General features: G+C 39.2%; 2 protein-coding genes across 3 annotated transcripts in view; both read left to right on the top strand.

The window, feature by feature from the left end:
* Positions 1-1105, top strand: part of LOC120425839 (uncharacterized) — a 144177-nt gene extending 143072 nt beyond the window's left edge. Inside the window, exon 5 of one of the 2 annotated variants that reach the window (XM_052710500.1) lies at positions 1030-1105. The gene's annotated coding sequence lies outside the window, so the exon portion shown is untranslated. The remainder of the gene's footprint in view (positions 1-1029) is intronic. The other variant, XM_052710499.1, reaches the window with a different exon arrangement.
* Positions 1-26215, top strand: part of LOC120417386 (uncharacterized) — a 74419-nt gene that overhangs the window by 23719 nt on the left and 24485 nt on the right. Inside the window, exons 4-5 of the mRNA XM_039579405.2 lie at positions 1934-2053; positions 2151-2246. Coding sequence (XP_039435339.1) covers positions 1934-2053; positions 2151-2246 — 216 coding nt within the window. The remainder of the gene's footprint in view (positions 1-1933; positions 2054-2150; positions 2247-26215) is intronic.

The following is a 26215-nucleotide window of genomic DNA, read 5'->3' as shown; positions in this document are numbered from 1 at the left end:
CCATCGGGGGTTGAGTGTATACCGATGGTTAATTCACCCATATAGACCTCCGTTGATCAGGTAGCTATCTAGTCCATGACATCCGGGAGTTCTTGGATACCCAGATTTGAGGATGGCCCATTATCAGTGTTTTGTGGATGACCCCTTATATAAATGTTTCGTTTAATTGTAAATAAAATTAAAAAAGAAAATCCCATTTTACGCCAAAACCCCGCAATAACGCTCCTTCGATTTGCGCTCAAACCCCGAAATAACGCTCCCCCGAGTTGCGCTCTTCTTCGGTTTGCGCCCCCTCCTCAAAAAGAGCGCACACTTGAAAGATTGGTCTCAGTTTGTTTTTCATGCTAAACACTGCAAATATGAAACTTACCGGAAGTTCCGGATTACCGAAACTGTTGCCCCCGAATAAGCCCCTGGTGGATTGAAAAACCTTCTCCTCAAATCAAATGCAACCGGAAGCAACCCGCTGGTAAAATCGATTGCCGCAGTGCCCAGAACCCTCGCCAGAACTAGTTTTACAGATCGGAATAAAAAAATAGCCACCCTTACCTTTCATTTGCGGCCATAACATTTGAAATCGGTTAATTTCCATTTTTTGAGCGATTTCCTTCAACGTTCGACATTTCCAAATGTTGATCCAGCAAACAAAACAGCGCGCTGCTGACAGACCGCGGATGAACTTTTCTTTTGTTCTACAAGGGGAATTGGGGGTAAAACGGTCAAATTGGCAAACATTGATGTTTTAATAAAATTTGGCCATTCTAGTGCGTTTGAAAGGTCAAATTTGATGTAACAATGCCTAATTTACTGTAAAAATGAATTACATCGCATCACAGTAGCGATATTTACGAAAAAAAAAATATTTTTTAATTAAACCAAATGACGAAATGATCATTAAACCCCAATGCACCCCCGAATCTTTTTTCGCGGTGTTCATTCGCTCGCGCCAACTCGCGATCTCCGGGCGGTGAACTTTTCGCCCAATTTTGTCGCCGGCACTTTTCAATGAGAAGATTAATAAATAATGAGGTGAAAATGAGTCGCGCAGCGGCGCACTCGCAAACTGTCAAAATCGGCGGCTAATTTAATCCGGTCTAAGGAGGCGTGTCACGGGTTGGTGGTTTTGTGTTGGGTCCGACGGTCATTTGCAACGCTTTCGACGCGCCGTTTTTGCCCAAAGCAGGCAAAATTTAGGCTAATTTGGAGGTGCGATGTCGGCCTCTTGGGCACGCACTTGCTCCGGAGCTTCAATTAGGGAGGGGGCTTTTCACTTTCGCGGAGATGATGGTCATAAATTTTCAGCTTTGTTTACCTAAGAGATCGCATCTTGGCTTACGATCAAGTATCCATGGCTAATCGGGCAATGTGAGGTTAGCAGTATTTACCCTTAATGGATTTCAAATATAAGTTGATTTTGTGTAAAACTTATTTGTTTTTAAATGTAATAATTCTTAAAAATAAATCAGCAAACCCATCATAATATTTTTGATGCAAGATCGTCCAAATAAGCATTGCGAATCGACCAAAGTGTACGCGGTGAAATGTGTAGCCTACTGTGTTTGCTGCGTTGTGGCAACAAGTCCATCAGCAAGAGATCATACCGCGCACGGAGGAAATATCCAATTTACTGTCCCGTTACACGTTAAATGAGCAACTAGTGTAAAGCACCCAGCGTTTATTCCATTTGCAGCAAATAAAAGATGAATGTTTCTCATTTTCCACGCCGCATCACCCCCCTCCCTACCTTCGGCGGAACTTTGTGTTCTGGCCAAACCATTAGCACCTGTAACGAGAAACTTTAAGAAAGGAAAAAAGAAGTTTTTCGCAAGAATCATTAGTCCGTAAAATTGCATAACACTCATTTTCCTCACCCTTTTTGCAAAGTTTAACTAAAGAACCGCTAATCGTAAGGCTTCTTCTTCTTGCTCCCCAGATCGACGGCTTCACGTCACGGCCCCGGTCGATCGAAGGCCCGCCGGACTCGGGAATCTCCATCAGCAGCGACACCATCATTGCCAGCTCGGACAGCGATCTCAATCTGCAGAGTCAAACGGTAAGTCACAATTAACTGTCAACAGTCAACAATCACCGCTAATGGATTTATTGTGTTGTTTTATGTTGGTGTTTCTTTTGTTGCTGCTACTGTGTAGGATTCGGACGAACGGAAGCTTAAACGAGGACACGTGCTGGCCGAGCTGCTCGAAACCGAGCGCATCTACGTCGCGGAAATGGGATCGATTCTGAAGGTGAGTGTTACCCCACCGCCAAACTGATCAGTTTTGATGACGGCGTATTAATTTGCTAAATTGTTGCAAAGTGGTCAGGAAGACGCGGTGCCGATTTAAATGGAATGTGGCCGAGCTGAGCTTGTAAAAACATGGATATTAACTGCGGATAATCGAGTAAAAATCGTTGTCTTATTATGGGTCTAGTTAGGTCAAAAATGACCCCAACAATGCTCTAAAGCAAAGATTTTCAACTTTCTTCTAGACTTTCTAGACCTGTCATGTAACCAAAGTAGGCCCCCGTTGAGAATCGCAGCTTTGAAATGATCTGAAAATATTTGATTTACGATGGCGGTGTTAGAATATTGGAAATATTCATTTGATAATGAAACAGTAAAGCCATTGCAAATGTTTCCAAAGTTTATGTTGCCCCGAATCGGCTTGAAAAATCAGGGAAAAATTTTGTTTTTGAGAAATCTTCAAAACTTTAATGGAAATAGAAGTATAATCTACTGAAAACAATTAGAAATGCATTTTTCTGGGTTGAAAAGTACTTTAAATATTTTTTATAAAGAGCACCGTTTTCAAGATATAGACACTTGATTAATTTAACTATAGATATCTGCATTTGAAAATGTCAAAGGAAAGAGTAAATAAAACCACCCTAAGGAAACTCGAAAATTGTCCAACTATATGTTTTTTTTCTTGTTTTTTTTTTTCATGTAATCTGATTCTGCCATCAGAAATTGAACCAAAGTATTAAAAAATAATGTTTGATCATATTTTGATAATTTTACATTGAAAATTAGACATTTGAGCAGTTCTCTCAGATTTTGGTCATTCGATTTATTTTGTATTTTTCAATCCGACTAAAACTTTTTTGGTGCCTTTGTTATGCCCAAAAAAGCCATTTTGCATCATAAGTTTGTCCATATAATTTTCCTTACAAATTTAGCAGCTGTCCATACAAAAATGATGTATAAAAATTCTAAAATCTGTATCTTTTGAAGGAATTTTTTGATCCATTTGGTACACTGAAAAAATGATACAAGGTAAAAAAATTAGGTGATTTTTTATAAAACTTTTTGTCACTAAAACTTGATTTGCAAAAAACACTATTTTTATTTTTTTATTTTTTGATGTGTTTTAGGGGACATAAATGCCAACTTTTCAGAAATTTTCAGGTTGTGCAAAAAATCTTTGAACGAGTTATAAATTTTTTAATCAATACTGTTTTTTTCAAAAAATCGAAATATTGGTTGCCTAAATTTTTTAACTTCATTTTTCGATGTAAAATCAAATTTGCAATCAAAAAGTACTTTAGTGAAAATAGCAATTTTTAGGTAACTTTTTTGAAAATAGTCGCAGTTTTTAGTTTTTTTTAAATAAGTGCACATGTTTGCCCACCTTTGAAAAAAAAATATTTTTGAAAAACTGAGAAAATTCTCTATATTTTGCTTTTTTGAACTTTGTTGACCCTTAGTTGCTGAGATATTTTATGCAAGTATTTAAAAACAGGAAAATTGCTGTTTTCTAAGTCTCACCCAAACAAACCACAATTTTCTAATGTCGATATCTCAGCAAATAATGGTCTGATTTTCAATGTTAAAATATAAAACATTTGTGAAATTTTCCGATCATTTCGAAAACAATATTTTCAAAAATTCAACATTTCAAAAGGGCCAAAATTCAATATTACGCCCTTTTAAAATGTTAGTCTTGGTTTAAAATTTTGAAAATATTTTTCGAAAAGATCGAAAAATTTCCCGATGGTTTCATATTTTAACATTGTAAATCAGACCATTAGTTGCTGAGATATCGAAATTAGAAAATGGTTTTTTGTTTGGGTAAGACTTAGAAAACATCAATTTTCCGTGTATAATTTTTTTCAGTGTAGTCCTTATCCATACCTACAACTTTGCCTATAACACCAAAGCGTTCAAAAATTTCCTTAAAAAGATACAGATTTTTGAATTTTCATACATCATTTTGGTATGGACAGCTGCCAAATTTGTAAGGAAAATTATATGGACAAACTAATGATGCAAAATGGCTTCTTTGGGCATACCCAAAAGCATCACAAAAGTTTCAGCCGGATTAAAAAAAAAATTCTAAAAAAAGACCGATTTTGTAGAGAATTGCTCATTGTCAAATGCAGATATCTTCAGTTTAAATAAAAGTACCCCTTAGATTTTTTCAGCGTTTATAGTGCTAAATACGAATGAAACCTGGCCTATAAAATTTGGCCTGCACTTTTACGAGATTTTAAGTTTCAAATTTTCATCTTTGTTTACCTTAAAATGGCTGTAACTTTTGGACCTTAAGTCCAAATTGACTTCAAAAATATTTTCTTTTTTGTTTTTTAGACCTCTAAAAGTGTCTTCAACATCACTTTTCTCTAAAAAATAATCCTAAATTGCTACGATCCAAAAACTGATTTTTAATGTTTGCTCCGATGCTTTCTCTAAACTTGGTCGTAGAAGCCGTAGATTGCGAGATAAAATTTTGGTGTCTTCGACAAAGTTGCTTGGATTGGCAAGCCCAACAACTTTCTAGAATACAAAAAATATCTCAAAAATATTCCTGAAAAGTAAGATTTTTAAAATCACTCTAATCGTGAACCACCCTAATTTTCAACCAAACCAAAAGGTACCTTTTTCCATTCGCAACAACTCTTCTGAAGACACCAAAGCTCCAAAACTACACAATTTTCGGTAAATCCACTTAATTTTGCGATCTGGGCCACTGTGCACACTTGGATTTTTTTACCGAATTCGGCAAAGTTTACCGAATTTTCAACTGCTGAACTGTCCGGTAAACTGAAAATTACCGAATTCGGTAAAAACTTACCGAAATTCTGTAATGCCGTTTTATTATTGTTTATCGTACAACCGAAATTCGGTAAAGTTTTGTTCATTTTGACAGAAGGATTACCGATCTAAACGTTAAAAAAAACTAAGTGTGTGCAAATGATGAAAATATGAGTTTTATCAAAATGTCGGTATCTTGTGCAAGTTTATAATACAGCATCAACATTGTATCACAGTACACAATTTCGCGTGATACATTTAAAAAACGTTATTTTGATCAAAATAATTCAAATTATAAAATAAGAGTATTTTTTAAATACAATGACTTGAAAAAAAATATTTGCTTAAAAAATGGAAAAACAGTGCAAATTTGAAAATTATGAAGATTCGGGTATTTTCACAACTTTTTAAACATTTATTAATTCGTACGAAAATATACACTTTAAAACAAAACAAAAAAAAATCCATGGGAAACAAATTGTCTAACGGAATGTTCCCACTTGAAACAGCAACACGGTCAACGCCTGCTGCATCTATCTCAATCTAATCGTACCGACCAAGAAGTGATTATCACGCCACGCGAGATGGAAGTATTCAACACATCTTTTTTGTAGTGAGCTGATTGAAGTGCCGATCATCGGTGGACAGAGCAGGCGCAGATAATTATTCTTCGACGGTTGTTCTGACTTAGAAAAGGTGCAATGTAGGACGTTTCTTTAAATTTTGCCAAATTAAGATAAAGCCCATCGACTGAGTCGATCTAGTTGGCTACGATCTCCGGGAAAGCGATTCGGTCGCAATAAACTTCAGCCCGTGACCTGTGACCGCCTGCCTGCTACGATGACCACGGCCAGTGCCTGCTTAGTTCCAGCTGGCTGCAGTGCGAAACCATTTCACTTTTTCATACGGCTCAATTTTGTGGGTCACGCCGGCGTTTTGTCTTAACCAAGCTTGCGCATAAACATGTGGTGGATCGCTGGACCGCGATTAGCATGCATGCGCTATCATTCAGCGAGGATCAAGGTCAGACCTGTCGTCGTCGTCGTCGGGAACATCTTCACGAACAATCTCCCGCGGATCGTGGACGAAAATTGACCATAATTATTCATCGAAAGTCGAGAAATCGGGTACCGTTACGTGGTTGAACTTAGCGCGACAAGCGCGCATTACCATATTTATGAAAATTTTAAAAACCGAAAAGGCACAAGCACCACCTCCAAAAAGGTGAAATTTGGACAAGATCAACCAAAGACAATTCATCCCAAATATTAAAGCCGGTTTTGAACGGCGACTACCGTGCGGGAAAATGGTTTCCCTCGCACCTTCGTCCGTCGTGGGGCTTTTGTATTTGTACGTGGCCAAAAAGCATAATAATGCGACGAAATCGGGGTCAGTTGGGCCAGCCACCGAAAAAAAAGAACTGACCTACTGAACCTTCGCGAGATGGGTTTTGATTACGGGGCTTACGTGTGATGTTGTGGTGGTGATGGGTGTGGTCATTTGGCCATCTTTGGAAGTGCAGTAATTAAGCCGCAGATGCAAATAATAAAGTGCTACCGTAATTACGGTGGAAGAAATAATCACTCGGTGGCTGCGCGGCGAAATAATCAACGAAAAATGTAACTCTGGTTCCTAATGAAACAAAATTTTAAGATTTATTAAAATGTGTACAACAAGTTATTCGGAAAATTAAAATCCGCATAGAGTTAATAGAATAGAATAGAATTCTATATGATTATTTTTACCACCTGATGTTACAAGTTTAGCAGCCAATAACGGCGCTGTTTGAAATTCTCGGTTCCGCCAGACTACCCACTGTTTGTTCGATTATAAAGTTTTGTTCAACATCAATATCGTAAAAAAATTAAGCCTGGTAAAATCTAGAATAAAAACCGCAACAGTTAACTGTTCAGCACTTTTACATGGTAATGTTATGCTTCAGCCTGATCTGATGATGGTCGGTACCCACCGATGACCAACTGCCTGAAACCCCGTGCTCGAGCCCATTACCCGTGTCCAACTGGCCCATCATACAGAAACTGTTTATTGTTATTGCTTATCTTCTTCGTTACCTTACTTTTTTTTGCTAAAGGTTTACTGTTTCGGTAGGGAAGACAGCAACCTCATATGGTTCGTTTGCACACATACTGACTAGTTTCACTTATTTTGCACATTTAAGCAGTCCAAGTCCGTCTAAGTCAGAGCACTTCAAATGATTAGTTTAACCTTCAATTGTTTTTGATTTGTACCAAAAGCAAAATTTTAGGTGAAATTAAAAGAAATAAGTATTCCTTTTCACGATTAGGAAACATTTTAAAAATTTAAATATCTTGATCTGGATGGGGTGCGCCACCTCAGTCAATCCTCTGCTGCAGCGGTTGTCCCCTTGAGCTGTGATATTAAAATAAGTAACGCCTCCTTTCCTCTAACTATCCCACATCTATTAGCTATTTCGAAGGTTATTTTTGCATTTTTTTTCCTTCTCTGTCTGGGATTTGAACACTTTGTTCGAGGTTCCCATTTTCATGAACGCTTGTTCACGATTATGGGAACTCTTTTTTCTCCGTGTAGTAAAAGTAAACTCTCTCCCCATTAAGAACAAATCAGCTGTTGAAAGGTAGTCCATATCTCAGCTCAGGATAACAACTGCACCAATGTATTTGTTAAAGCAACCAAATAAATGAAATGAAATGAAATATCTTGACAAAATTACTGCCGTTAAATTAAGTAAAGTCATTTGAGGGTTGACCAACTGACTGACTGACTAAATGGCTCGGTTCTTTATTTATTACCCATTTCTATTCATCATACATTTGCACGGCTTGAAGCAAAAAAAAACTGCAACTGACCAACGAAGCGCACACAGAAACCCATCATCGTCATTATCATCAAAAGACTTGAGCAATTTTAGCATTTCGACGTATCTACTCTTTCCTCCACCTCTTTGTTTATTCCTTGCCTTTTCGCTGTTTCTTCTCTCAAAATGCTTTCACACCCCCGCGCAAATGCTGAAGCAAAACACCCATTAAGCTCCAAGGAGGCCTTGCGGACTCAGTCAGCAGGCCGTTGCAACGGAGTCAAAATAAACAGTGCAAATCAGATGCAAAGATGCAATCATACTTGAGAGTGCTTTCTTCGAGCCGGCAGTGAAGATTTGCATTTTCAGCTGAGCCGCAGCGCACAGTTTTGCTGCGATTTATGGGCGAAACTGGGCAGAGAAAATATAAATAGCGATGCGGCGAAGGATTCCGTTGAGTGCATCCGTCCTGTCGTCTGGTGACGATTGTGCGCCATTTGGGTGGTGTATGTGGTTTATTTACTTATCATACCAAAATGTATCTTGAAATACAATGCTTAAATTTGCAAAAACGCGGCAATATGGCGGTGAAGAAATATTGAAAAATTAATTTGGTATTGTAACAGGTCCGACTTATCGAGGGGTTGGATAGTAAAGTCTAGGTCTAAAGCAACCATCTTCTAGGCTCGATCCTCCTGCCATTTCGATCTAGTAGGCTTGGTACCGTTGAGTATCGAATGTGGCCGCTCAACGTATAAAAAAATGTAGACGTTTTCGAATGATTTTGAGTGACCACATTGTCGAGTTTTCAGCCAAAAATACAAACAAACTAATGCCCATCCCAATCCCTAGTGCCATCCAAGCCGGTTGCATATCATCAAAGCTAAGATATGCATTTTTGCGAGCGTCTTCTCTGGGTCTTTTTTTTTTTTTTTTTTTTTTTTTTTATTAATTGATACCGAATTGCGCACTTCACAGCGTTGCTGAGAATATTCACCTACCCAGATTGGGTTAGGCTCGGTTGTGTACTGTTTTATTCTTTTTGGATACTTTAAACGTTGTGAGTACATATGCTTTCTATGCATTTCCCAGTGAGCTGGAGCTCTGTGAAGGGATTGCATTTAACCTATCTAATCTAAACTAATCTAACATAGTGTAATAGCGATACGCTTAGGCGTGGATGGAGGCCGTTGGGTGGCGATGTGGTGGGCGTTGTGTGGCGATGAGGCGGGCGTTGGGTGGCGATGTGGCGGGCGTTGGGTGGCGATGTGGCGGGCGTTGGGTGGCGATGTGGCGGGCGTTGGGTGGCGATGTGACGGGCGTTTGGCGGCGGTGTGGCGGGCGGAAACGAGAAAACAGTGCGCAAGGCATTAGTGGCATTTATCTTCGTCCTAAATACATGGAACGCAACTCGGCACTCAATTGCCGTTTCCACAATATAAAAAGGCCAGCTTCAGTCAGTGTGCTGTGCATGGTACGAAATGTCTCAGCAAAAAGAACCGATAGCCCGTCGGGTAACATTCGGGCTGATCGAGAGATTCGTAATCCAGAAGCACGTAAAATGGTTGCATCCGTTCGAAATCGAATGCTTTTTCCTGTATTATCTCGCACCACTCACCCACGCATAATGTCCTAATGCCAGGAAACGTTTCACCGTGAGCTGGAGTTTCGCCTTGGACTATCAATGCACCAACGACTAAGTCATCAGCTAAGTGGGGACTATTTTCCAGGTCGTAACGAAATTTGACATCAGACTGGAAGAGATCTGTCAGCGTTTTGATCCGTTGAATCGACGGTTTACTGGTCATCAGGGATACAATTTTAGTCTCGAACGCGTTGGTCAAGAAGAACATCAAAATGATCAGGGCAAGGAAAACGATCTTTTCCCAGCGACCAGCGCGATGTAGATCATGTCGTTCAAAGCGACAAACTGCAAGAAGGAATGGATCGTTTGTAAAGTGATGGGGGAAAATATGTTTAACAATTTCGATCAATAGTAGAATCGCCACAATGAGGCACCAAGCTGACTCTGAAAAGGGCATTAATATGAGTTCTATTGCGTTTAACGGTCTGTCTTTGGGTACCAGGATTCTTATAAATATGGGACGGCTAGTGCAAAGTGTGAGGGAATTTTTGATATCATGCGGTGCGGCCCACATAGTGTTGAAAAAAATATCAGGTAATCCTCCGTTATTCTTGAGAATACACTCGTAAAATTTAGAACCCAATCCTTTACAACTGTGTTGAAGCTCTACGGAGTCCGTTCCCAAGTAGCGGGTCACTTCGTTGAGCCAGTGTCGATTCCAAGCGAAGCAAAAGTATTCTTTTCCAATGTACGAAATATTTCGTCCTTGTATCCAACGGCGTCCATAACTGAACAAGTACATTGGCTGAGGAACCCTGGGCCATCCCCAACAATTTACTCCATTACAGAAGTATGCGCGCATCCCGAGACGTTCAACGTAAGCCCAATAAGTGTACTTAACAGTGTTAATTGCAAAACATATTTTGCCTACAAGTACTTCGTTGAAGCTATCTATAAGCACGAGTACTTTGGTTGTTGGTTTAAACAAACGTAGAAAATCCTGTACATGTTTCATATTGACCTCAAAATAATCAGAATCGTTTCCAGGATATAAAATCAACAAAGACGGCTCGGGTTCTATTTTTGCCAATCCCTCATAGTAAGTCCCATTTACTATGTATTTCACTACGTTACCCAATCTACACAGCAAAAAATCCGATGGTAAAATCGCATGCAAAAGCATGCACATCACCTTCGTCAAAAAAGACACTTAATATTACACACTGCATGTACGATTTTGTAAACACAAAAAAAAAAGTTGCAACCGACGGGATACAAACTCAGCACCAACAGTACGGACTGGCGCCTTATCCCGCTCGGCCATCCGACCTATGAAGAATGGAAAGGATAAACGCATATATGAGCTTGACATTTCGGTCAAGTAGGTTTCCCATACTGATGGGCTACATATTTCAGGGTGTAATATAACATAGAATTCATAAAATAATGCAAAATTTATTTTACACCCAGGCCTTTTACACGCAGCTGGATTACTACGTTTTTTGCTGTGTAGGTGATTCCAAAATGACATTAAAATCGTTGTCAAAAGGACGCTGTGCAACATCGTAGAGAACACAGCTGAACACTCCCGGTTTTATACTGGCCAGGTACTCGATTGTTCTCAAAACGTAATCCTGCGCATCCATGCTGCTGGTGGCCAAGGTTTGCTCAATGGTCATCAGAATCAACGGAACAGTAGTGAGTAGCTTCATGGCTGCAGTGGAACTAAATCTGGAGTTTGATTTCTGTCATTCCAAATTAAAAAAACAATTTGTTTGATTAATACTTTTCTAGAATTTGCCAGACTACGTCCATCCAATCATTTCCTGTAATGAGAAAGAAAGAAAGATTTATTAGCAACATTGCGTGATGAATGCTTGATAAACTTTAAATGTAATTTCCTAAAAGCATTTTCAAAGTAACCACCGAAGCCATCAAGATCAAACTCCGGTTCCCCTCATGTCACTGCAATCTGCATATTACCCGCCAAAACACTATGGTAAATGTCACCACCTCAAAATATTTTCTGGTATTTTTTTTTCGGTATTTCGCTCTAATTAGTTCGTTATCAAATCTTCGTCAAAGCAATTTCCCATTGGAATGCGATATTATCCGTTTGGTTTTACGCATCGGCAACCAAAACTAAACACTATTTTAGTAAAATAATAAGAAGATGCTTTGGAACCCTACTCTCCACTCCCAGAGCATAAATCTCGATTTTGTCAAAAGTTGGTTAAAACCTATTTCTTCAATAATGGGCAAAAGAGAAAAATCAATTTTTTGAATTTAAATTTTGAAAAAAAGAACTTGTTTTGTGTGACTCTCCAATGTTTTGAATAAAAAAGCAAAAGATAAAGCCAACAAAAAATACGATAAAATCGTACTTATCTAATTTTGAGTATCCCATGTTAACGAACACCAGATTTCCAAATCATCACAATTTCAATGTAAATGTTTTCAATCACGCCTGTTTTCAAATATTCAGAAAAGAAATGGATCGTACCGCCCCACCATCATGAAATATCGAAAAATTGACCTCGGATTCGGGGTCGGGGCAAATGCGGTGTGAGTTGGTGGAGAATGACCCAAATTTCAATTATTATTTTTGTTAATACAGTAGTTGTTCGGTAACTGGGCTGAGAACGTAGCCCAGTCATCGAATGCTGTTTGCTAACTGGGCTGAACGAAAAATAACGAGGGGACTACCGATGCATAATATTTATTTGATGAAATATAAAAATAAAAGTTACTCAAATTTGTTAACAATGATTACTTTTCATATTTCTTTAATTGTGACTTGAATTTACATAAAAGTTTGAAAAAAGTTTTTTTATTTGTTGACCATGATTTTTGCATCCATTAACCCCTCGGTGATTTCGGTTCGTTTTGGTTTTTTGACGTTTGTCTGCTTTTTAACTGGGCTACGGCCCAGTTATCGAGCGCCCAGTTAAAAAGCAGCCCAGTTAAACAACGCCCAGTTACCGAACAACTACTGTATTGAAGAAAACTATATTAAAAATTGTTTAAGGAATGAAAATGGTTATACTACTGCCAAAACTTGGCAAAATTTCTTAAAATTCAAGAAGTTGTACGCCAAAACGTTTACCGGCGCGAATCGGGACTACAGTCTGAAAAGGGACATCATTTTATCGAGCATCCAAAAGTTCAAATTTGAAACTTGATGCACATTTTTTGTTGTTATCTTCCCGAAACAACCCGAAAAAATCAACATATTAGCTAAAACATCTGGCCCTAGTCGCCCAAGATAACGGTTTGTGTAAGTGTGTAAGAATCACATGCTAACTTATTATTCAGTTTTATTGAAGTAAAAAGTGATCGTTAAATTTGATACACCGTCTTCTGGGGCGAATTGGGACAGCGGTTTCAGTCATGTTTTAGCAAAATATTTTGTTATTTATGATTTATTTTGTTAGAACAGACACAAAACAACAAAAAATGTACATCGGTTTCCAAAATTGAAAGCTTATGTGCTCTTAAACTGCTGTCCCTATTCAGACTGTAGTCCGAGCTTTAGTCTTTACTGTAGATGTAGTGAATAAAGTAATAAAATAACAAAATAAGGGCGTCAAAATTTCCCGGGATTTTAATTTCTTGGAAAACGGGAAAAATATTAATGTTAACGCGAGAATTCCCGGGACTCCGGGATATGTTTTTTAATTAATTTATAACAATTATAAAGCTTGACATCCCAGAATTAAGAGCGAGTCCACGAACAGGGCATACCCCTTTGTATGGGACGTCGTTTGGACCTCACCAATCTGCCTGAAATTTTCAGGGGTTGTTTGAACATATAAAACTAGCATCTGGCCAAAATATGAGCACTCTAGGTCAACGGGAAGTGGGGCAAATCGGGACACAAAGTTTAGAGGTTTAAAAACGTCAAAAATCTTAAAAAGGCTATAACATAGGCAAAATACAATTAAATTTCAAAATTCAAAATGCATCTGAAAGGGCTCAAAAAATGCAACAAAATGCAGGGTAGAGCATCCCGATTGGTCAAATCCAAAGGGAGTTATTGACATTTTAGTGAAAAAATAGCATAATTTTCAAACTCAAATAAAAAAGTGTTCCATCCAGATATCAACTCGGTTCGACCTGCAGCTTGTAGGGGACATCTGGGACTACCATTTGAGACTGAGAACGCTTTGGGTAAGGCAGTTTAACATATTAAATAGACACTTTTACTTTTAGTGATTTTTTTGGTTGTAAATTTTTGCTCGGGGGACCCCTTAGATCCCATTTTCTGGTGATAATTTCTGGAGCAACATTTGAAAGGGGCGGTACGACATTGCTCTTACGGCCTTTCATTACACGCGTTTAAATGGGACGAAAGGCCGTAAGAGCAATGTCGTACCGCCCCTTTCAAATGTTGCTCTGGATTTTAAAATGGATCAAAATAAACATTTTTATGCATGTTTCTATAGTGAAATTGTCTCAGGAACACGAATATGATAAAATTATCACCAGAAAATGGGATCTAAGGGGTCCCCCGAGCAAAAATTTACAACCAAAAAAATCACTAAAAGTAAAAGTGTCTATTTAATATGTTAAACTGCCTTACCCAAAGCGTTCTCGATCTCCCCTTTCAGATGCATTTTGAATTTTGAAATTAAATTGAATTTTGCCTAAGTTATAGCCTTTTTAAGATTTTTGACGTTTTTAAACCTCTAAACTTTGTGTCCCGATTTGCCCCACTTCCCGTTGACCTAGAGTGCTCATATTTTGGCCAGATGCTAGTTTTATATGTACAAACAACCCCTGAAAATTTCAGGCAGATTGGTGAGGTCGATGCGAGATGGGTATGCTTTGCTCGTGGACTCGCTCTTAACTGATTTCGAGGACAGCAGATTTAAAATAGCCAAATCAATTTTTAACACGTTTCCAAATAATATTAAATTCATTCCCCACCCCAAACCAACAAACATCCATAATTTCCAAAATACATAAACTCAACTCAACCTTTACCCACATTTCCCCCACTACTCAACAAAACTACAAACACCCCCCAAACTCCTTAAATATACTCCCTCTCAACCTAACCCACTTCCTCTACTTCACCCTTATCACAAATAATCTAATTTAATACACCTCCCACTTCCTTAACAACCCTCCCACCCCTAAACCACAAATTCCCACATTCCCTCTAACCTTCCCCACCTCAATAAATTTCCCACTACCTCACCACCCAAAAATCACCCATTCTTCATCAACCAAATCCCCCCTCCACTTCCCCTACCTTCACACCCCCCACACCATTCCTTCCTCCTTAAATTCCTTTCATCTCAATACCCCACACACCCCTATACAAACTCCCACCACCACCCCCCCCCCCACCAAAACCTATCCACCACAATACCCCCCCATCAAATCACACCCCAAATCCTCCACTCCCATAAAACACCCAAACAAAAACACCTCTAAATCCCCCCCATATTACCCAAAATCCAAACACCCTCCCCCTAATCCTCCCCCAAAACTAAAAATTTCCCCAAAACACAAAATACCCACAAAAATCTCCACTTACCCCCTTCAAATCAAATTTAAATACAAACTTTACCACTTTCCCAAAACCTAATCTGACCCCCCCCCAAAACCCCCACATTCACATCCCCCTCAAACATTTATCCCCTCCAAATCTACCCTTTATAACCCCCCCCCCACCCATTCACTACCAAAAACCTATCATTACATTACACCCCCTCTTCCATCACTAAAAAATTTACTACCTCTACTAATCCTCACCATCACTTCTAAAAAACTACCACTACTTACTCCAAACCACCCCTAACCACCCACAAATCATCATCCCCCAAACCAATCAACAAACCCCAAACCCATTTTTATCATCTGCTCAATTTTTTTTTTATTTTTCCCGTGTTCAGGAGGTCATTTTGAGCAACTTTTGTTTTACGAAAAACTTTACTTCTCTTGTTTTATGTTTTTCTTGTTTCATTTTATTTTAATTTGCATTTATCTTGTTTAGTTTATGTTTGTTTTCGGTAGTATTGGGCCTATTCTACCATCTCCTATCATTACATTTTGCCTATCTAATTTTTTCATGTTTTAACAGTAACTTTTACAATTTTTTGCATGTTTTCACATTTTCTGCTATTAAATGGCACCATTATCATTTAAATTGTAATTAAATACGTAGAAGCATAGTCTGGGCCACTAGAAAAAATACTGCATACTTCTTTTTACTTAACGTATAAGAAATGTTAGTGAAAAACACAGCCAGAGTTGCCTCAAAAAATAACATTTTTAAAAACATTGGCAAAGTCACATAAAACAAGTAAAACTTCCAACCCATACATTTTCTAAAATTTTAAGAGTTCTTCTTTCAATGCTTTTTAAAGATCAAAAATTTGTTGAAAAATAGATTTTTGGCGATTTTTTAAATCGAAGCCCGTCTAAAGGCGGGGTTGGGTTGTAGAGGGTTAATTGCAGTTTTATTTATAATTATTTTTTTGTTGAGTTGGTTTTTATGTTACAGGCATTTTTGATGATTTTTTTTTAAATATTTTAATTTTTTTTAAATTTAGAAACACTTCATGAACAAAAAGCACCCTGGTCAAAAAATATTTAAAAAAAATCTGTAATAAAAACTTTTATTTTTTTACATTTTTCAAAAGTTTTAAAGGAAAGCCCTTCTAAATTCCTATTTTTTTTTTTTGCTCTAAATTATTCCCTCCAACATATGTTCTGTTATTGTTCCACCACCAACCTCTGGGAAATATAACGCCCCGATCAGTCTGATGGTAGAATAAAATTGAGCTGACAAGGGCCGATCGGGGCGTTAAATTTCTCAGCGGTCACTTTAATCACACAAGAGCCCACAATGACACAACAATTCACGCTCCTGCTGTAACGTACATGCAAATACGTAATTTTTTCACAACTATTATAGCGAGCAAGAAGGGGTTCCGGAATTCATCACAATCTGCACTCTGTTACGATCATAATACATGAACTTATCTAATCCCTTGGCGGCGCACCTACAGTTACGCCCAAGAGCGTTCTTCTAATCAGCGTCTTATCTCTTGTTTTCTCCCTGTGTGAGCATTGTGCTGATGATGATGATGATCATTTTCATCTCTTTCAGCACCTGTCGGCAAGAAAAACTCACCCACATCAATAATTTTCCCCTTGACTGCCTTGCCTTGCCTTGCTTTGGCTCTACACCCTGATATTTAATTACATTTGGGTAAAGACTTGCGGGGGCTCCCTTTTGCTGCAGCACAACAACTCAGCTAATTTGCACCACAACCAGCGATATGTATACTGTTGCTGCTGCTGGCTTCTTATACATGATCTCAGCATGTGATGATCGCGATCGAAGCGCGATCGTGGCCAAACTCAGCAAATCCTCTCTATTGTTTTTCCAGTCGATTTCGATAGCTCACCGCGAGTGGAGGGACTCGGCCAAACCCCGAAACCGAAACCGGTCGCCATTTTGAATTCTTTAAGTCTACTTTTGGATCGTTCTTGTTCTGTGTGATCATTTTGCTTTCGGCTGGCGTTACGTGCGTAACGTTACGTCGCGTCCTCTTAATCGCAGCACTCGCCACGTGAAAATTTCGGTAAAGTGTAACCAAATCGGTCGGAAAATTGCCCATAATTGACCAATCGAACGGACTGTGTGTGTGCTCAGTGAATGTGCAAATGCGTCGAAATGGTCGAAATTTCCCGGGGAAGCACCGAAACAACAACAACAACAACACTTTGCCCGCACATAACCTCTAATTGTGGGTGAATTTTGGAACATCGCGGCGTTGTGGAAATGGCCATTCAGCAGTCGGCGTCAAAGCGTGCCATGAGGTCGCCAAATTTTCACTTTCCTATCACCGCGCCGGACTCCGGATGACCACCGGAGAGGCTTCTTCGATCGATCAGTTGGCGTATCGCAGGAGGCCGGGTTACATCGGGAAAGTGCAGTGCGTGTCTTTGGAGGAAAAACAAATCGGATTTTCGCAGTGTAGGCCCTTAAAAGTGTGATCACGCAAAAGTTTTCCAGTGCTAGTTTTTCCGAAACGCATGTGTGTGTAACTAGTTCGCGTTATGAGTGTGTTATCAAGGGTGCCACGTGTGGACCTGAATGTGAGGACGCGAGGGGAGAGGAATTTCGAAGAAAGTTTTGCACTCAAACGCGAAGGAGTTTAATAGCTACATAAAAAAAAGAAGCAGGCTACTACGCTGCACGGTTTTAATGGGCTTTTTGCACCATAGACAGACGATAAACAAACGAACGCCACGGCAGGCTGGCTAAGTTTGAACTAGAGCTGTGCTATCTGCAGCGAGCTCAATGTCATGATTAAAACCGGGTTTGGAAATTTGGCTTTATTTTTAACGCTGCGATTGTTTGCCACAATTACTAATTGTTCAATGCAAAATTGTGGCTATATGCCAAATAATAGACTTTCAAAAGATAAGTTTGAGCTTTGGAGCCAGCTGCAGTGGGCTATTTTATGACTTTTTGAAAGATTAAATTTCAATTGAAGCCATAATTGAACAATGCAATTTGTGATGATTAGAAATATTGTTTACATACAATGGTCAAGCAGTCCTTGGATTATTTGATTATACTTGACTGAACAAATTTAGTGTTCTGAAAGAATTGTATCCATCTTTAAAGCATTGTTGTAAATCTCAATGTTGAAATTTTAAAACTCCATCCCTACCAGATCTGCGTTACGTTATAAATGAACGCTCCCTAACACTGACCGAGCATAAAACTCGAAACATTTAGGTTGTTGCCGATAACCTTAATAAAAACTGTAAGACCATATTCCTCCAGCCTAGATTCTTGAAACCTGCAAGAAAACAGTGTTGAAAATTGTAAAAAAAACTAAATTATGGAATATCAACAAAATTACAGTCTGGAAAAAGAAGGCTTATGGTAGACCTGTTGTTCCAGATTTTTTTTTTTCAAACTTCTATTTTAAAGATTAAAATGTACACGAATGTCCTTCAAATAGCATGGTTTGATTTTTCGTTCTATAATTTGATACCTCCCGTTCTCGACGATCCCTGCAATATCGACACAGAGCGAGTCAACTGTATTACATATGGAAATGACTACATCGGTTAAGTCAGAAAAAATTATGTAATTTTACCACTAAAAATGTTTAAATTTACTTCTTTCCGGTATAACTATACTCTTTCAGTTTAAACTGAGGTTTTTTTCATTATAAAAGATGTATTAAAATTTTACACCTTCCAAAATTATACAATTTTTCACTGTGTAGTTGAAAAATATGTTATGTTTCCATCTGGAAAATGAAAAAAATATCAAAAATCGGTTATATAATATTGAGGCTATACAATACGGAGGCAAACAAAAACTACCTGAAATTTAATTAAAACTTGAAAAATCTTTTATAAATTATTCAGAATACTTATCCATGAATTTTAAATAAATTAAGACTTTTTAATCTTTTTTACTAACTTTGAATTTTGAGATTGCAGATCGGTAAAAAATGTTTAAAAAAAAATATAATTTCTGAAATTTATTGATATTTTACATTTTTTTGTAAATAGGAATAATGATGTATAAAGAATTTTGTGATATTTTTTGTCAGGAATTAAAAAAAATAAGTTTGAATTTTGAAATCTAGTTTTTGTTTTGCGCGTATTTTGATGTTTGGACAAGTTTTCTTTAAGATTGGATTAATTAGTAGAAATAGAATTCAAAGGTATCTTCAATTTTTAAGCCATTTTTAGAAGAACGAATTTCTTAGTGAATGTGGAATTTTTGTTTATCCTCAAAAATATATGGATTTAAGGCTGATACACCCTTTTTTTGTCAAATTTTCAATAAAACTTTACTTATCACAAAATGCTATGTAAACAATTACAATAATGCTACTGCCAAAAAAATTGCAATATATCAATGAATTTATGAAATTTTGTTTACTAATGTTTTACGTCAATTTCTGTTTTGTGGTCCCAAATTGATAATCTATCAACGGTTTGAAAAGTCCTTAGTTGATTATAAATTCAAGAATAAACGTTTTAGGAGGCATTCTATAAAATTTACCTGAATTGTAAATGTTTTTTTTTTCAATTAAGACTTACATTTTTATCAAACAGTTTTTCTGCTCCTATTTTTTAGGGATAATTTTGAAGCCCCCCTTTTTTTTTTCTCATAAAATTATTTTTATTAGGTCCTTTTCGGTACTGGGACCTGGTTAGGACCGAGTCGGCTTTTGTAATTACATTTGACTTAATAATTACAGAGGATCTTGTGGAAGCCCCCCTTTATAAAATATGAAAAAAAATGTGCATTGGCCTTATAAGGAGTAAAACAACATAGTTAACCCTCTATTGCCCAATTTTTTTCTCGAAGATTTTTATTTTTTCCGTGTCATTTTGGTCATTTTGAGCCACTTTTGTTCTGCTAAAAACTTGACTTCTCTTGTTTTATGTTTTTCTTATTTTAATTTGCATTTATCTTGTTTAGTTTATGTTTGTTTTTGGTAGTATTTGGCCTATTCTACCACCTCATATCATTACGTTCTGCCTTTTTAATTTATTCATGTTTTTAAAGTCACTTTTTCAATTTTTTGCTTGTTTTTCACATTTTTTGATATAGAATGGCAAAATTATTATTTAAATTGTAAAAAAATGCGTAGAAGCTTAGTCTGGGACACTGCAAAAATTACTGCAAACTTCTTTTTACTTAGAATATGCTTTTATAAGATCAAAAAATTGGTTGAAAATTTGATTTTTGGCGAATTTTTAAGATCGAAGCCCGTCTAGAGATGGGGTTGGTTGGGTTGTAGATGGCTAAGCTAATTTTTAATGTTGCATTTGAAACTTAAAAAGCATTCTTAGATGTAGTCCATTTGATGTACTCAAAAAAAGCTTTACTGGTTGAATTATAGTTGGAAAGAAAAATAAATTCTTTCAATTTCATCCCAAATTTCAGTAATTAAAAATAATGACATGGTCAGAGAACTTGAAATTTCGAGTTTAGTTTTAAATGTATGAAATGATTGTCAAAAATTTGTAGAACACGAAACAAATAAACTTTCTTTGTAGTAATCGGTACCGTCATCTGGGGCGAATCGGGACTACAGTCTGAATAGGGACAGCAGTGTTTAGAGCATTTAATGGTTTTAAATTTGGAAATGGATGTACACATTTTGTTGGTCTGAGTCTGTTCTAACCGAAACCAACCAGAAAAATCAAAATATTGTGCTCCTACATGGTTAAAACTGCTGTCCCAATTCGCCCCATGTGTCTCGAAAAAAAAATCCATTTCAATCTTCTTCTATCTATATATACAAAAAATTTCGACGGTTTTGTTCGAACGCGAATCAATTCAACACGGAACGTCGGATCGAGGTGCTCTTTGTTGCGTTGGGTTCGTATAAGTCCAAGGAAGGTTCTTAAGCTAACTAATTGACACTTTGGCCACTCTGGAACCGATTCCGGAACACCGCCGTTTGTATGGGAAAAGTTGCGTAAAATCTAATTTTGATCACAGGAGGCTGAATAAGCAAACAAGCTAAAAACGTCAAGAAACCAAAAAGGGCAGGACGAAGTTTGCCGGGTATGGCTTGTAGCAAATAATAATTTTGTTTTGTATGTTTCCTTTTTGAGAAGAGGAAACAATGTGTAAAAAGGTCAACTTAAAAATTTTCATTCATTTTTAATGTGTTCGAAAAAAAATAAAATAGTTATTTTTAAATTTTAAACCTTTAATAATTAACTGTTGCATACATTTACACAAAAAGGGGCTTAAAAAACTAATTTAAAAATGTCAAACCTTATTTTCATTTATTTGTGTTATCAGGAAGTATCACAAAATGCTGTCAAACCACGATCAAAAAATTTCGAAATAGATATCAATAAATTCATGAAAATATGGAAAATATTATCAATGTGTTGCGTTGCATCTATTTTTGATGTGTAGTCCCAAAATTCAAAAAAAATAAATTTAAAAAAAGACTTAAAATGCTCTATTTGATTTAAAGCACAAAAAAAACAAAGTTATTGAATGAATTCTCAATAGGGTACAATATATTGTACAGGGTTTTCAATGAAAAATAAAAAAAATATTGAATTAATTATATTTTGCCTCCGATTTTCGGGGAAATTTGCAAGATTAAGGGGACAAAACATGAAATATTATTTGCATTGGCATTATAATGGTAAAATTACTTTTAATACCATATGCAAATTAGAGCCTAGCTTTGAAATCTTTTAATGTTTGGGTCATTTGACATTGAAATTCCTCTCTCCAAAAGCAATCTAAACTTTTAAGTGAGTTTTACCATGAAAAATAAAAAAAATACCACATGAAGCGATTTAAAGTGCTACCCAATAAAACCATCACCACACCGGCTTGTTCTACAACGACCCCCGCCACCATGTGACACTAAACGCCCTCCCCCAACAAAAAAAAAGAAACCATGAAATTCGGCAACTACAACCTGACCGCGCCGGAACCCGCGACCACCCGCCATCGGCATCTCTTTCTTTTCCGCATCAGAAAAGTGAAGAGCACTGCGCACTACATCGTCGGTCGCGTCCACCGGAAGATCGGCACCGTCAAGCGGAAGATGCGACAGCCGGAGCAGCAACCCGTCGTGGTTCCGGTTGCTGTGTGTGAGGAGGAAGTTCCTCCGGCGCTTCCCCTGCGGAACCAGCACCATCCGGGGACGGCGATTGCGATGGGACGGTCCGAGTCGCCGCTGTCCTACCGGGCGTCCCTGTTTGGGGCTGGAAGTGACCGGAACCGGTCGTCGATCGCCAGTCGGACCAAGTTTTCGCCGCAGGACTTTCCGGCGACGTGGCTTGAGGGTGGGAACGAGATGCCGTGCTTCGGGTTGGGCCATCAGGACGAGAGCTTTCAGGTGTTTAGCAATAAGGCGCACCTGTTTCATAAGAACAAGACGATATCGGGGAGGAGGCCGCTGTTTGTGAAGAACTTCCAGCCGTTCAACTCGCTGCAGAGGGAACCGTCCCTGGCGAAGAGTGGGGCCACGTTTGGGAGTTGTCCGGAGATAAACTCGGGGACGTTGAAGTCCCAGTTGTCGCAAAAGTCGAAGAATTCGCAGAACTCAAAGCGGAGCTACCGATCGAATAGATCTTCGTGGAGGTTCAAGAGTAAGATTGTCCAGCTGCTTGAGAAGAATAATGATGAGAAGACGGAAATGGAGATTCTTCAGGACTATCTGGATACCATGTCGTACACGGACATCATCAAGGACAAGGACTTTAAGAATTATCTCATCAAGAAGAACTACAAAGACATTATGGAGTACATCTACAGTTCGGAGTCGGAGTTTGGCGCTTCGGAAGTCCACTCGAGTCCGCCTTCGGTTCTGGTGTCCAACAATGACTGCGACTCGGTCAAGAAGGAAAAGCTTGCGGCGGAGATACCCCGGAAGTACTACTCCTTCACGAATCCCCAAGTGTTCTGCAAAAGGGATCAGAACTTTGAGCGGTACTACCAAAAGTACGGTACTGTACCGCCCAAGGTCTTCGGGTATTCCTCACTACCAACACAGTACTACTCGCAAACCCCACCAATCAACGACGTGTCCCAGAAGGAGGACATCCCATGTTACGTAACACTCCCCAAGAAGACGTCACGCTGCAAGAGAACGTACCAACAGGTCAGGGAGTTTTGCGAAAAGTCCCTCCTAAAATACACCAGCTCAAAACCAACCAACGAAACCCTAAAACTACAAAAACCCTCCAGAGAATTCTCCGAAAAGGCCTACTCCCGGGTCATCACGGACTTTGTCCGCAAGCGTGGCTTCGACACCGTCGAATCGTACATCCAGTACTACTACGGCGACTTCCTCAACCGGAAACCCTTCCGCCCACAAACCAAACAAACCCAGTTCAACTCCCTCCCGCCTCCTCCCTACTCCAGCGGCGAGTTCCACGAGGACCAACTCCGCTCCCTGGACTCCAAACCTACCCCAAGCTCCACCCCGGCAGCAGCCGCCAACGACTCCGGCATCGAGTGCAGCTCCAACTTCACCAGCCTCATCTACTCCGACTCGTTCAAAAACTTCGACTACGTCAACTTGACCACGATGAGCCGCAAGCACCGCCGGCCGCAGTCCTCCTCAGCGTGCTGCAACCTCAACGAAAAACCGCGCATCTTCCGGCCCGTGGACAGCGACGACGAGGACGAGGACGAGAACCGGTTCACGTCACACGTCCTACTCGACGGCCTGATCGCCACCAGCGACCAAACTAATCTGCCCTATATCTTCGACGATATCGGGATCTATGAGAGTATCAAGTCGACCCAGAAGGAGCGCTTCCGGGCGGAGGTTCGCTCCCGCAAGGACAGCTTTGTCATCGAGAAGCAGCAGCAGCAGCAGGGGTCACCGCCAACGCCGGCGAAGACGCTGCCGACGAGGTTCGTGAACGGCAGAAAGCTGCTGAATGAACGGGCAGTGACGGCGCCGACCGAGTGCTGCGGCACTCCTTCGAACGGTCCCCAGGAGGGTGTGAGTATTGTGGTCACTTTCGATTTTTTTTGGGGGGACATGAAAAAATGCGATAATTTTATGCAAATGGTTTACGCTTGCTCTCTATCCCATTAAAACGAGTCTCTTTGGTTGTGGTATAAGAACTAGTTTCTGATCGCGTCGCGATCATCGTCTTTAGTTTAGCTTAACTTGTTTTACCACTTTCTTCCTGTCTGTCAGGCCGTTCTTGAGCTATCATTATGTCTATTTTACTTTCCTTTCGTATTTAGTAGATATCACGGTGTATTTTTATTATTTGGAGAACATTAAGATGAAACAAATCTTCAAGTTTGATTTTTGGCGCCATGAAATGAAAGGATTCCCGAATTTTGCGGGGTATACCGAATTATTTCGTCGGGGGTCTAGGTCTAGAGCAAATTTTCTTGAAGATTTTTTTTCGATTTTATAGGATTCTTCAGAAAAGTCGCTGACTCTCAATTATATATTTGACTTCCAATACAAATTTTCCAAACCAGATTTCTAGCTTTCTTTGAAATTAATCCAAAACCACTGACCACTGAACCAAGACGACCGATTAAAAATCTTTTTTTTGTACAAATTGTCATGAAAATACAGCAACATCTTGCACGTATACAAATTTGAGCATTAAACAATCCAAACATGGATTTTTTCATTAAAAAGCTGTTCATTACCTTTTAGGTTCCCAAAATAGTAGTTTATGCAACATGTTGCAAAACTTAATTTTTTAGCACGAGTCGTACATTTATCTAACGAGGTTTACATTTTTCGCAATTCCAAAAAACACCCTTCGAATGGAATTTTAATTCCATTGTCTATTTTTAGAGTTTTTTTTTTTTTTTTTTTAAGGTCCAATAAGCTATTGTGTTTCATATGTTTATAGGACCTGTTCAAATAAAACTCAAGATTTGTTTAGTCAATTCACTGATGAAATCAAAACAATATTGAAAAGTGAAACTTTTCAGCACTTGTAGCGAAAAGTATCACTTTTCAAAACTTTTACTTTTAGTAGAGAAAAGTAGGCCTTTTCAGGACAGGACAGGAAAAATAATAAGTTTCACAACGGAATTGCAGAAATATTTTTCAATCCTCTGTCATATTACACCACTACATTTTGAAACATTGTAGTGTACAGATTTCAGAAACAAATTCCCTAAAAAAAGTATAAGTTTTGGTTCAATATAGGCATGGATATGCCCAACTTCGTAAAATAAAAAGTGAGTTTCATCGGGCTACCTACGTTGGAGCCAGCCACAACACAATTTTAGTGCTCCGTTAAAATTTCGATTTTTTCACGCCGCGGGTGAAGTGTTTAATCGCGAACTTGCCGCCCGGAGATGCCCAAGCGTGGCGCTAGGCATGGCAACTCGAGTGCAGCACCGGGGACCTCGCGGAACCCGTCTCCTGGCCGGATTACTAAAAATAATCCGGCCAATAGTCAAATCAAGCCTTCCACCGCGGCGACAGCGTTGGAAGGCATTGACAAAACAAAGCTGCATCCACACTATCGCAGCCCGTACCAGCTACGTGTGAAGACAGCTAAGGCAGGCCGGCAGGCCTCCGGCGTCCCCTCCGTCACCCCCGTCCCCACACGCAACGAGTTCGAGCCGCTGAGTGGTGACGATGAGGACAATGAAGACGACTGCAGCACCAGCAGTAGCGACAACGACGACGACCCTGCACGCGGGTCGAAGAAAGCAGTAACCAACAAAACTGCGGCGAAGGAAAGAAGACCTCCGCCGATATTTGTCGTCGACACACTAGCCGATCATGTGGACGAGCTACTGGAGGGTCAAACCTACTGTTTGAAGATCGGTAAGAAGAGTGTGCAAGTGATCACGTTGTTAAGAGCGAATTACGATAAAGTGTTGATGGTCCTCAAAACACACAACGTGAAATACTTCACATTCGATCCGGCTGAAACGGTGCCGGTTAAAATAGTCCTGCAAGGGTACACGGACCGGCCAGTGGAGGACCTGGCTGGGCACCTTGCCGACGTTAACGTTCACCCCCGGGACATCAAGGTGCTCTCAAGAACGACTACGGTCACGGGTACTCACGTGCTGTACCTACTCTACTTCGATCGTGGTACCGTCAAGCTCCAGGATCTCCGACGGAAAAAAACGTTGGACGGTTTCTGGGTGACTTGGAGGTATTTCTCAAAGAATTCGACAGACGCAGCCCAATGCCACCGTTGCCAAAAATTCGGCCACGGCTCAAGAAATTGCAACCTCCCGCCGCGCTGCGTTAAGTGCGGTGAAATGCATTTCACGGAGAAGTGCAAACTTCCCCAGAAAGCG

The sequence above is a fragment of the Culex pipiens genome, chromosome 3 (assembly GCF_016801865.2).
Source record: "Culex pipiens pallens isolate TS chromosome 3, TS_CPP_V2, whole genome shotgun sequence".
NCBI classification, from domain to species: Eukaryota; Metazoa; Arthropoda; class Insecta; order Diptera; family Culicidae; genus Culex; species Culex pipiens.
The sequence above is the reverse complement of the archived record's forward strand: the minus strand, read 5'-3'. Positions and strand labels throughout refer to the sequence as shown.